General features: G+C 47.9%; 2 protein-coding genes across 4 annotated transcripts in view; one reads left to right on the top strand and one right to left on the bottom strand.

The window, feature by feature from the left end:
- The window catches only part of LDLRAD2 (low density lipoprotein receptor class A domain containing 2), a 472,593-nt gene that overhangs the window by 28,872 nt on the left and 430,349 nt on the right, over positions 1 to 13,372 (top strand). The gene's annotated exons all lie outside the window — the stretch shown is intronic.
- Positions 1 to 13,372, bottom strand: part of TNFRSF8 (TNF receptor superfamily member 8) — a 36,491-nt gene that overhangs the window by 16,412 nt on the left and 6,707 nt on the right. Inside the window, exons 2-3 of the mRNA XM_081871131.1 lie at positions 3,639 to 3,720; positions 147 to 275 (exon numbers count right to left, since the gene is read on the bottom strand). Of these exons, the coding sequence (XP_081727257.1) occupies positions 147 to 275; positions 3,639 to 3,720 (211 nt within the window). The remainder of the gene's footprint in view (positions 1 to 146; positions 276 to 3,638; positions 3,721 to 13,372) is intronic.

Below are 13,372 nucleotides of genomic sequence, written 5' to 3'. Positions count from 1 at the left end.
AGCAGTATTTTTCTTATAACATGCTGAAGTCTTTACCACGGACTCTGACACTTGAGGAACTGGGCTGGTGCAGGAAGAGGCGAGCCCAGGCGCCAGTCGAAAAGGTAGTGTGCTGCAAAGGGCAACGGGTGCCAGGGGGCAAATACCTGGCAGGCACTGCTTACAAGCCTCGCAACGGGGCGTGACGTGCGCGTCGTTCAGGTAGTGGTCGGCTCGGCACAGGTTCTTTTTGCAGTCCGTGAGATTCGCAGGGCAAGTCACAGTCTGGGTGTATCCTAAAAATAAAATTAAAATGTGATTGCGAAACATTGGAAGACGCAAGATCTACCCACTCTGGAAGAATGGCAGATGAAGATGATTGACTATATGGGACTGGCAGAAATGACCGGCAGAATCCGAGACAAGGGAAAAGAGTTGGCGGAAGAAGTTTGGAGGAAATTTAAAGATTATTTGCAGAAATATTGCAAAATTAATGAATGTTAGAATGTTGTTGGACAGAAATTAAGTGGTTACCAGCTGTAAAGTAAAAGTGGAGTAATAAGCTAAAATAAGTTATAATAAGGATTTGCTGAATTAAGATTCGAACTGGAATACAAAAGGGGGAGGTGAGAGGAGGTTTGAGAAACAAGGTAACAGAAATAAGTTGTGGAAACTATATCTGTTTTGTTTGGATTTGTTTTTTCTTTTTTTGATTGTGTATTTTTGTATTTTTGTATTTTTGTTTTTTGTACTAAACTGGAAAATTTAATAAATATCTATTATAATAAATAAATAAATAAATAAAATTAAAATGGAGAGGAGGCCGCTCTGAACCCAGTCCCAGGGCCTTGCAGATCCCACTGTCGTAAGATCATAGGGTTGGAGAGGACTCTTTAGTTTTTGCCAAGCGTGGCTTTTATGCCCATTTAAAATTTGGTTTATTTTCTTGTGAGGATGATGTTGTGGTAAGACAGGCCAGCTGCCTGTTAAATCCCCTGGTAAACACAACTCTGCTGCCACACATTTTTGATCAGAATACAGTGGTATCTCTGGTTACGAACTTAATTCGTTCTGGAGGTCCGTTCTCAACCTGAAACCATTCTTAACCTGAGGTACCACTTTAGCTAATGGGGCCTCCCGCTGCCGGCGCGCGATTTCTGTTCTCATCCTGAGGTAAAGTTCTTAACCCGAGGTACTACTTCCGCATTAGTGGAGTCTGTAACCCGAAGTCATAGTGACTCGAGGTGTTTGTAACCTGAGGTGCCACTGTAAAAGGAGAGGTTTTTAATTAAAAGTTTGCTTCCCATGCAGCAAGTTTCAAAACTGTAGTTCCTGCAAGATGCAGGATCCTGAACTTTATTAATCCGGGGGGGGGGGGGCTCCTTTAAGAGTTAATGACACCCAGCTCTACCTCTCTTTTAAATCAGAACCAGTGAAGGCAGTGAAGGTCCTGTGTGAGTGCCTGGAGGCGGCTGGAGGATGGATGGCGGCCAACAAATTGAGGCTGAATCCTGACAATACAAAAGTACTGTTTTGGGGGGACAGGGGCGGGCGGGTGTGGGAGACTCCCTGGTCCTGAATGGGGTAACTGTGCCCCTGAAGGACAAGGTGCGCAGCCTGGGAGTCATTTTGGACTCACAGCTGTCCATGGAGGCCCAGGTTAATTCTGTGTCCAGGGCGGCTGTCTACCAGCTCCATCTGATACGCAGGCTGAGACCCTACCTGCCCGCGGACTGTCTTGCCAGAGTGGGACATGCTCTAGTTATCTCCCGCTGGGACTACTGTAATGTGCTCTACGTGGGGCTACCTTTGAAGGTGACCCGGAAACTGCAATTAATCCAGAACGCGGCAGCTAGACTGGTGACTGGGAGTGGCTGCCGGGACCACATAACACCAGTCCTGAGAGATCTGCATTGGCTCCCAGTACGTTTCCAAGCACAATTCAAAGTGTTGGTGCTGACCTTTAAAGCCCTAAACGGCCTCGGTCCTGTATACCTGAAGGAGCGTCTCCATCCCCATCGTTCAGCCCGGACACTGAGGTCCAGCTCTGAGGGCCTTCTGGCAGTTCCCTCATTGTGAGGTTACAGGGAACCAGACAGAGGGCCTTCTCGGTAGTGGCACCTGCCCTGTGGAACGCCCTCCCTTCAGATGTGAAGGAAATAAGCAGCTATCTTATCTTTAAAAGACATCTGAAGGCAGCCCTGTTTAGGGAAGTTTTTAATATTTAATGCCGTATTGTTTTTAACACTCGATTGGAAGCCACCCAGAGTGGCTGGGGAAACTCAGCCAGATGGGCGGGGTATAAATGATAAATTATTATTATTATTATTATTATTATTATTATTATTATTATTCCCGACACGACTCAGGAATCTCCTTCCCCACCTTATAGGGGGAGTGTTAGGTCCTGCAAAGCCTGTACCTGCTGCTTGCAGTGGTACAGCCCAGGCTGAAACTAACCGACTGCAGGAAAAACAAAGCCTTAAAAGGGGTCCTGACTGGATTATACATCTCTATTTCAGCACCCAGGACTGGAAGGGGAACACCCTTCTATTTAACGCCAGCCCCTGACGGCGCGCCGTTCAAACCCAAGAGAAAAAAGAACCGTCAGAAGGAGAAAATGTCAGAAATTTCCTCTAGAAAGACAGTAAAAACACCCCCCACCCACAGAGTTCTCTTAAGTTCCTCGAGGGGAGTTTTGGGGCTTGGCTTCCAGGGCCGCAGAGTTTGCAAACTTTGGTGACTCAGCCAGCTCACCTCAGGCAGCCCCCCAAAAGCACCATATTTCCGGAGGGAGGGAAGCTCCCCCTTCTGGCGTGACAGACCACATCTCTCTGGTTTTTATGAAGAAACCACAACTAAGACTGCTCACGTCGGTTTCTGAGAGTTCAATAACTAAAGCACAGCAAAATCTCCTTGCCCACATCTGTGCACCCGACCACTTCGATCCGCGGATCTGGCCCTGTTACAACTGCTGCATAGCAGTTCCTTCCACATTTGCAAGAACTTCATTTTTAGTGTGGCAGAAGCCACACTTTGGAACTCCCTGCCACTTGAAATCAGGCAGCCTTCTTCGCTGTGCTTTTCTTGGCACCTGCTAAAAACATCCTTGTTCAGACGAGCGTGCCCGGATGTTTAGAACGCGTGTTTTTAATTCTTAGGGGCTAACGAATGAATGAATTAATTAATTCTTAGGGGCTAATTCGTTGTTGGTTTTAATTCCGCCCTCCCAGCGATCTAATTGCTTCTGCTACTCATCTTACTGCTTTATTCTTCTTGTCAACCACCTTGAGGTTCTCTACAACCAAGCGGTATGTAAGTTTTATGAAATAAATCTGAGAGAATAAATAAGGAGGAATGATGATATTTAAACTCATTTCCAATGTTGCACTTTTACAGTGTTATGAGCTCACCTGGGAACAGGTGCTGGGAGGGGGATAGAAAGCCAGTAAGCAAAGGGTTAAGGACCTCGAGCCAGAGAGACATACATGGCCCTCCAGGATTTTCTCCCTGGCCCTCAGAACTCTCTGCAGGCCACACCCTCTTCTATCCAAGCCACACCCTCTCATTGATCCTGCTTCCTGCCCCAATAGATTTTGCCAGACTGAAATGTGCCCTTTGCAGATCCCCTTAATGTCTATGATTCCAGAGGTACTGACCTGAGGGGCATTGGTAGCAGCACCGTAGGGGTTCTTTGTTGGACCCGATGACCAGTCCCAAGCAAGGCAAGTGACCTGATCCCTAGAAAGGCAGAAAGACAAAAGCCATAATTAAAAGCTGAGAGGCTGCATGTTTCTCCTGCGTTGAGCAGGGCGGAGTCTGTGTTTCTAAATACATCCGAAATAATGCGCAAGACATTCAAATATGGTGGAACTCTCCACATAATGACCAGGACTTGAGTGTTGTTTCTCAAAAGAAAGGGGAAATAGTTTCAGGCGCGGTTTCAGGAGGGGGAGATGACTGGTGCTTTTGTTGTGGTTTCTATTTTGATTCCATTTGAGGCCTTAAAAAGAATGGTGGGGGGCCAAAACAGCTGATGGAACTCCCTGCCACAAGATCTGGCAAAACCCACGTGCTTTAGAAAGGGTTAGACAAATTCATTAGCCCCTAAGAAAAGCCTGGTTGCTGGATCAGGCCAGGCAGTGACCCCTCTAGTCCAGCATCTTGTGCTCATTCCTGACCATCAGTGCTCATTCCTGACCATCAGCTCTGTTTGCTAGCGCTGATGGGATTTGCAGTTCAGCAACATCTTGCGGGCCAAAGGTCTCCCATTCTATCATGTCACTCGCCTTTTCTCTAAACTGTAAAGCCTCAGACCATGCAAACATTTCTTGCAGGGAACGAAGGGAACATTCTGGAACCGGCGTAAACAGAAAGGCATACAAAGCCTTAGTCACAAACTCGTGCAGCTTTTACTCTCAGGGAAGCAAGCATAGGATTTCAGCCACCGTGAAGCATCTATTTCTTTTTTAGTCCAAAATTATTTTGTTAAACTTCAAGAAATTCCACATACAATTCCAATACATATTTTAAAAAATTCCTTTTATATTATTGACTTCCCACCCCATTTTTCAGGATGCTTTTCTTATCGCCTCTTTGCTGCATCCTGTCTTCTCCCCTCATTTTACATCATAACAACACAATAGTCTCTCATTCTTTCTGCTGCTCATAATTCAAATCCTGCTCGCCGATTCTTCAAACCGTAACATTCCGCGAAGCATTTATTTCTGAGACGTCTCGTCTCCTTCTGAGGCCCTCAGAGAGCCCCGATTCTGGCTCACCCGTAAGAGAAAAGGTAGGACGTTTCTCTAGATTCGTCTCTGAATTAAAGACGCTGAGTTTGATTTTTCTGGATGACTGGAAAAGTTCAGACTTGAGTCGAAACAAGACATACTATCAAGAGATGAAAGGGGTTGGTAGCAACAGACGTGACATTTCAATCCCTCAAAAAAAAAAATTTGAGGTCAGTTTGACAGAGATTGTAAAATTATGACACAATTGTAGACATATGTGTGCGTCTTGAAGACTTGGGCAAGTTTATCTGCTTCTCTGCTGTTCCTCAGAACCAAAGGAGAGTCTGGCTGTCAGATCAGACTGACGCATAGCTGTCAACTTACAGATTTGAAAATAAGGGATCAGCAGCCTCGAAAATAAGGGATCAGCAGCCAAAATAAGGGATTTTAGTCAACCAGCAGCCAAACAAAGCCTCAAATGGTGGTTCCCACAGCGCAGCAACCCGGCAAAGGGGATTCAGCAAGGAAAACCACTGTCACCTCTCCGCTGGGAAGCGCTGAGCAAAGGCGAGTCCCCAGGCAACGCGGCTGATTTGATCGGCACAAGGCATGCAAGCTCCACCCCGCAGTCATTCTTAGGCTCTTTATTGGGTGAGCAACGCAGCCAAGCAACACAGTTGGAGCCTCTCTCCTCCCTGACCGGCAGAGAGGGAGGGAGAGGAGCTGCTTCCTTTGAAACCCGGGAAATTTAAGGGACATCATCAATAAGGGACAGCAGCGGGACACGGCGCTGGGATAAGGGACTTTCCCGCCAAATAAGGGACGGTTGACAGGTATGGACTGACAACAGCCCTTCAAGTCAAGCAAACGTGCCAACTAGATTGCCTGGCTGCCTCGCCTCAAAAGGGATATTGCTGAGGTGGAAAAGGATCAAAGTTATCGAGGAAGGATGGATCAATTCCCCTATGAAGAAAACTTGCAGGGCTCGGGCCTTTTCAGTTCAGAGCAGTTTGTTTCCCCAGCTTGGGTCTCCAGCTGTTTTTGGACTACAACTCCCATCATCCCTAGCTAACAGGACCGGTGGTCAGGGGTGATGGGAATTGTAGTCCAAAAACAGGCGGCGACCTGAGTTTGGGAACCCTGTTTTAGAGAAAGGGCAAGAAAGAGGTGGTATGATAGGCAGGAGATCCCTGCCACCAATGTGGACTGTTTTAAATTGTTGTTGTTGTTTAGTCGTTTAGTCATGTCCGACTCTTCGTGACCCCATGGACCAGAGCACGCCAGGCACTCCTGTCTTCCACGGCCTCCCGCAGTTTGGTCAAGCTCATGCTGGTAGCTTCGAGAACATTGTCCAACCGTCTCGTCCTCTTTCGTCCCCTTCTCCTTGTGCCCTCCATCTTTCTGAACATCAGGGTCTTTTCCAGGGAGGCTTCTCTTCTCATGAGGTGGCCAAAGTCTTGGAGCCTCAGCTTCAGGATCTGTCCTTCCAGGGAGCACTCAGGGCTGATTTCCTTCAGAATGGAGAAGTTTGATCTTCTTGCAGTCCATGGGACTCTCAAGAATCTCCTCCAGCACCATAATTCAAAAACATGGGATTAGCCAAATTCATGGAGGAGGCGAGGGCTATTGAGGGATCTAGGATGTTTCTGCTCTGCCTCCACAAACAGGAATGTTATAAACAAAAATCTGCCCTTTTTTTCCTTATGGGGTATCCAAGAGCCCATATAGAGACCTTATGTAGGTTCCCTATTGGTAGGAGAAAATAACAGAGGCCAACCAGAGAATATTGAGAAGCTAGTAAGCCTAATCTTTATTGATCTGTTGCAATAGGGTCCTCACTCACCACACACAGGAGGGAAGAGGGACCCAGAACTATGGTGGTGCAAGCCCTTATATAGACTTTTGAAATTGCTACCCTGTAGATCAAGACCACCCCCAGAAACATCATACCAACATCACAGAAAGGGCGGTCTACAGCAGAAATCTGAGTGCTTTGTTTACCTCCTGTCTGCCAGGTTACCTGTTTAATGGTCACTTGATTGGATTGCCTGGGGAGCCTGGCCAGTCTTTTGTAATGATAAATACTTAGTTCCTGGGCCAGGTCACAGGCTCACACCCTATTCATATCTTAAATGTGCTCTTAAGACAGGATTTGTGAGGAAAGAGACAATGGGGAGGTTTCCCACTTTGACCATGCAGAGAAATAATTGAGGTCAGTTTGGGAATCAAAAATGGTTTCAGGTCAGTCTTCCTGTGCTGATCTATGTATGTGCTTGGTTGGTACATTTATGAACATTTAACATATATCTAAGACCTCAAAATTCCTATCACAGGAGCCAGCAATGCTTCTGAAGACCAGTTGCTGGAGACCACAGAAAAGGAGAATTGCTCTTGTGCTCAGTTCCTGCTTGTGGGTTTTCCACTAGGAAAACAGGAAGCTGGACTAGGTGGGTCCTGATCCAGCAGGCTCTACTTATGCACTTATGTTCTCTGTGGGAAAACAGCAAGCAGGACTTGAGGACCGCTGCTCCCTTCCCCTTTGCAACGACCAACAACTGGTATTCCAGGTCAGGCTGCTGGTCCATCCTGCGGAGATTTGGTTGTCAAATCCGACAACTCTTCCTGCCATCTGGTGGTGTTTTCTGCATGGCTTTGATGTCTGAGAGAAACCCTCTTCTGCCCCAGGGCCATGTTCCCTCCAAGAAAGCCTCCCAGGGGCCACATGAAAACAGTGGGTGTGACAAGACATTCATCATTTTATAATAATACCGTGGTACCTCAGGTTAAGTACTTAATTCATTCCGGAGGTCTGTTCTTAACCTGAAACTGTTCATAACCTGAGGTACCACTTTAGCTAATGGGGCCTCCTGCTGCCGCCGCGCCACCGGAGCACAATTTCTGTTCTCATCCTGAAGCAAAGTTCTTAACCCGAGGTACTATTTCTGGGTTAGCGGAGTCTGTAACCTGAAGCGTCTGTAACCTGAGGTACCACTGTAATTTATTACTTATACCCCACCCATCTGGCTGGGTTTCCCCAGCCATTCTGGGCGGCTCCCAACAGAATATTAAAAGCACAATAAAACATCAAACATTAAAAACTTCCCTAAACAGGATTGTCATCGGATGGCTTCTAAAAGTCAGGTAGTTGTTTATTTCCTTGACATCTGACGGGAGGGTTTATCACAGGGCGGGCGCCACCACCAAGAAGGCCCTCTGCCTGCTTCCCTGTAACCTCACTTCTTGCAGTGAGGAAACCGCCAGAAGGCCCTGGGAGGTGGACCTCAGTGTCCGTGCTGGGCGATGGGGGTGGAGACGCTCTTTCAGGTATACTGGGCCAAGGGCGTTTAGGGCTTTCCAGGTCAGCACCAACACTTTGAATTGTGCTCGGAAACGTACTGGGAGCCAATGTAGGTCTTTCAGGACCAGTGTTATGTGGTCTCGGCGGCCACTCCCAGTCGCCAGTTTTCCCTCCTCCATCCATCTCTGCACACATCAAGGCTTGTAAAATCTCCAGGGGAAATGTGCAGTGGGGCGGTTGGTGGCAGGCCAGATTTGGGCTCTTGGTCCTTCGGCAAAGATGCCAGGGATCAAACCGGGAAATCTTCCGCATGCCAAGCTCGTGGCCTCTCGCCATGCCACGGGTTTTCCCGTCTGCTGTGGCTCTGCAGGACTTTTCTGCGCTCTTTTTACCTCCTCATTTCAAAAGCTACAAATGAGGCTACCTCGGTTCAGTTTTGACCTGGTGTTTACAGTCAACAAATGTTTTCATTAATTAGGCATGATCTGCATTTGAACACACAGCTGGTTATTAGCTCTATTAATAGCCGTGCCTGTGCATCGGCTGGTGGCCCAAAAAAAATTTGAGCAAAACCCACCCACTTGTTCCTTGATGTTTCCTGTTAAGGCAGAGGTGGGAAGTCCGAGGGGTTTCCATCTGGGCCATTTTGGGGAAACCACTGCCTAGAATCAGATGCAGACTGTTTGAATGTACAAAATATAGAATCGTAGAATCGTAGAGTTGGAAGAGACCACAAGGGCCATCGAGTCCAACCCCCTGCCAAGCAGGAAACACCATCAGAGCACTCCTGACATATGGTTGTCAAGCCTCTGCTTAAAGACCTCCAAAGAAGGAGACTCCACCACACTCCTTGGCAGCAAATTCCACTGTCGAACAGCTCTTACTGTCAGGAAGCTCTTCCTAATGTTTAGGTGGAATCTTCTTTCTTGTAGTTTGGAACCATTGCTCCGTGTCCGCTTCTCTGGAGCAGCAGAAAACAACCTTTCTCCTTCCTCTATGTGACATCCTTTTATATATTTGAACATGGCTATCATATCACCCCTTAACCTCCTCTTCTCCAGGCTAAACATGCCCAGCTCCCTTAGCCGTTCCTCATAAGGCATCGTTTCCAGGCCTTTGACCATTTTGGTTGCCCTCCTCTGGACACGTTCCAGTTTGTCAGTGTCCTTCTTGAACTGTGGTGCCCAGAACTGGTCACAGTACTCCAGGTGAGGTCAGACCAGAGCAGAATACAGTGGCACTATTACTTCCCTTGATCTAGATGCTATACTCCTATTGATGCAGCCCAGAATTGCATTGGCTTTTTTAGCTGCCGCGTCACACTGTTGGCTCATGTCAAGTTTGTGGTCAACCAAGACTCCTAGATCCTTTTCACATGTACTGCTCTCAAGCCAGGTGTCACCCATCTTGTATTTGTGCCTCTCATTTTTTTTGGAAGGGACCCTGACGATCTTCTAGTCTGAGCCCCTGCAATGCAGGACTATATAGCTGTTCTTTTGCAAGCTTTATAGACCCCAGTAAGATTTACTCCTTGCCTTTTTCATTAGAGATATGTGAGCCAAGCAAGAGAACTTGGAAGATCCATTACTGTTCCCAGATTGATCAGTGGGAGGAAGCAGCTGGGAAGAGGATTCTGGCTAAACACCAGACCATCCAGTAATTCCGAACACACAGGATATCCATCCTTAAGTGTTTGATGCTAAGAACGGGGACTCATGGAGAGTTGCAACAGGCAGCTCTCACTAAAGAGGGAGTTGCCTGTCGCAACTCTGTACAAGTCCCTGTTCTGGGCATCGATGGGAAGGATTTGCAGGTTTAGCCAGTGGACCAAAACGAAGCATGCGTCTGTTATCATAAGCTTGGAGCTGTGTGTGCTTTTTTTTTTAGTTGTCCCAGAAAGTGCTATTCAATAACAAGGGGACGGGGTGGGGAGGGCTCACCTCTGCATCCCATTCCACTCATGGACCCAATCCAGTCCAGTCTCCTCCCGAAAGAGCTGGATTCCCTAATGCTCTCTGGAGTCACCGTAAGTGGTTAAGCAGGGTGCTGCGGTCAGAGAGGAACGGGGCTGAATCGACCGGGGTCTCAACTTGCTGGCTGTTGCCTGCAACCTTGACATTGTGACCACCACACTCCAGCCAGCTGAACTATCCAACCTCTAGCGCTCCAGGGTTGCAGGCAGGGTTAGGCTGAACCTGGAGCCATCTGCGTGCAAGGCAGGTGCTCTGCCACCGCGCTCCGGCACTTCCTCAAAAGGACTAGATTCTAGTCCTCATGGTTGCAAATAAAGGGCTGGTACAACCGGAATGCGGAGGGACGTGGGTGGCGCTGTGGGTTAAACCACAGAGCCTAGGACTTGCCAATCAGAAGGTCGCAGTTTGAATCCCCGCGACGGGGTGAGCTCCCGTTGCTCGGTCCCTGCTCCTGCCAATCTAGCAGTTCGGAAGCACGTCAAAGTGCAAGTAGATAAATAGGTACCACTCCGGCGGGAAGGTAAACGGCATTTCCGTGCGCTGCTCTGGTTTGCCAGAAGTGGCTTAGTCATGCTGGCCACATGACCCGGAAGCTGTACGCCGGCTCCCTCGGCCAATAAAGCGAGATGAGCGCCGCAACCCCAGAGTCGGTCACGACTGGACCTAATGGTCAGGGGTCCCTTTACCTTTATCTTTACAATTGGAATGCAGGAAGCTGCCTTATTCTGAGTCAGGTCATTGGCCTACACTGGCTGGCAGGAGTGTTGTTCCCAGCCTTATCTAGTGATGCTGCCATTGGAACCTTCTGCACACAATGTAGATCAGGGGTCAGCAAACTTTTTCAGCAGGGGGCCGGTCCACTGTCCCTCAGACCTTGTGGGGGCCAGTCTATATTTTGAAAAAAAAAAATGAACGAATTCCTATGCCCCACAAATAACTCAAAGATGCATTTTAAATAAAAGCACACATTATCCCCAAGTAAAAATATCAGGCAGGCCCCACAAATAACTCAGAGATGCATTTTAAATAAAAGGACACATTTGACTCATGTAAAAACACGCTGATTCCCAGACCGTGCACGGGCCGGATTTAGAAGGCGATTGGGCCGGATCCGGCCCTCGGGCCTTAGTTTGCCTACCCATGGTGTAGATGCTCTCCCATTTGAACTGCAGCCCTTTCTCAGCTCTAAACTGCTGTGTCAAAGGTAGCTGGAGGATTATTGCAAATTTCTCAGATGTGGTCAGGTGGTTTTTGCAAAGAGCGTACTTGGGGTGGGGACTGGGGAAAGCCGATTCAGAAAAGTGAGGGGTGCAGTTTTCTGCCTGCCGGCCAAGTCAATTCCCAAATGAGGACAGGAGCTGTTGTCACCCTGCCGGTTTCCTGGTCTCACCACTCATCTCTTGCAAACTGAAATTTTCTGAATCAGCCTTCTGGTTTCAGTGGCCTCAGAAAAATATTAGTGAATGAGTCATTTTCGGGCTGGCTTAGCCAGTAAGGGAGCCAAAGATGGCAGGTTTCCTGCCCCCAGGAGAAAGAGCTGCTGGGTTGCACAAGATCCACAGCAACAGCTGCACGCGCGAGGTTTTGCTGTTATGCACACATGCCAGGAGGCGGACAGACACCAGCCCGTTCCCAGCCACATTAAAGCGCTCGCTCGCAGCTCCGTCCGCAGCAAAACCGCAAGAGGCAGTGCGGTGTAGTGGTTAGGGTGCAAGCGTGCTAGGTCGTGGGAGAGACCCAGGTTCAAATCTGCCATTCAGCCATGAAGCTCATTAGGGTGACCTTGGGGCTGTGATAGGAATTTTGAGGTCTTAGATATATGTTAAATGTTCATAAGTGTACCAACCAAGCACGTACATAGATCAGCACAGGAAGACTAGACCTGGGACCATTTTGATTCCCAAACTGTCCCAAACTGACCAAATGTTTTCTCTGCAAGGTCAAAGGAAAATGGAAAAGCCTCCCCATTGTCTTTTCCTTCACAAATCCTGTCTTAAGGGTATGTCTGTGTTTGAATAGGGTGTGAGCCTGTGACCTAGCCCAGGAACTATGGTAAGTATTTATCATTACAAAAGACTGGCCAGGCTCCCCAGGCAATCCAATCAAGTAACCTGCCAGACAGGAGAAAAACAATGACAGGAGAAAAACAATATTGAAATTTCTGTTTTAAGACCGCCTTTTTTGTGATGTAGGTATGATGTATCTGAGGGGTGGTTTTAGGTTACACCCCTTCTGTGATGTATGTATGATGTTTCTGGGGGTGGTCTTGATCTACAGGGTGGCAATTTCAAAAGTCTTTATAAGGCCTTGCATGCCATTTTTCTGGGTCCTCCTCCTTTCCTGCATGTGAGGGGAGCACCCTGTTGCAACAGATCAATAAAGATCAGGCTTACTAGCTGCTTTGCTTCTCAATATTCTCTGGTTGGCCTCTGTTATTCTCTCCTACCAATAGGAAACCTATGTAAGGACTCTATATGGGCTCTTGGATACCCCACAAGGGAAAAGGGCAATTTTTGTTTACAACAGGGCCAGGCACTGCCTCTCTCAGCTTAGCCTACTTTGCAGGGTTGTTGTGTTGGGATTAAGTGAGGAGCACGTGGGGGGGGGAGCATACCCCACCTTGAGCAATTTGGAGGGATAGAAATGGAATTTAAAAAAATTAAGCCATGTTCGAATAGCCCAGGGGTGTGCAGTACGAAAAGGCGGGGAACCTCAGGCTCAAAGGTCTCTCCCCCCGCCCCAGTTTTCTATGTGGGCCTTGGAACTCCCATTGCCCAGGCCATTCCCCCCCCCCCGGGCTTTCTCCACACCCTCTATGAATGCTCTCCCATGTCCTTGAACTGTGATCATGCCTCTTGCTTGCCCAAAGTTTACTTGGAGGGTTCAGCAGGAAAGCATCTGCCGGAATAAATCCTTGAACTGTAACGACAACATTTATGTCCTGCCTTATTTATTTACTTATTCATTGCACACCCCCATTTTTTTCCAAAGGAGCTCAAGGCGGAGTCGGTGTTTCTTTCTCCCTGTCATCATTTACTCTCAACCACAACCCTGTGAGGTACGCCCCTAAAGGTCACCCCAGTAAGCTTCATGGCTTTGTGGGGATTCGAACCCACGTCCCTCACAGGTCCTAGCCTGGCACTCTAACCCAGGAGTCAGCAAAAGATGATAGTTGAAAACCCCCTACATCAGCAAGCTTTTTCAGCAGGGGGCCGGTCCACTGTCTCTCAGACCATGTGGGGGGCCGGATTATTATTTGAATGAATTCCTATGCCCCACAAATAACCCAAAGATGCATTTTAAATAAAAGGACACATTTTACTCATGTAAAAACACCAGCCAGGCCCCACAAATAACCCAGAGATGCCTTTTAAATAAAAGGTCACATT

The sequence above is a fragment of the Podarcis erhardii genome (assembly GCF_964252035.2).
Source record: "Podarcis erhardii genome assembly, chromosome: 7".
NCBI lineage: Eukaryota > Metazoa > Chordata > Lepidosauria > Squamata > Lacertidae > Podarcis > Podarcis erhardii.
This window is presented reverse-complemented; position numbering and strand designations above follow the sequence as displayed.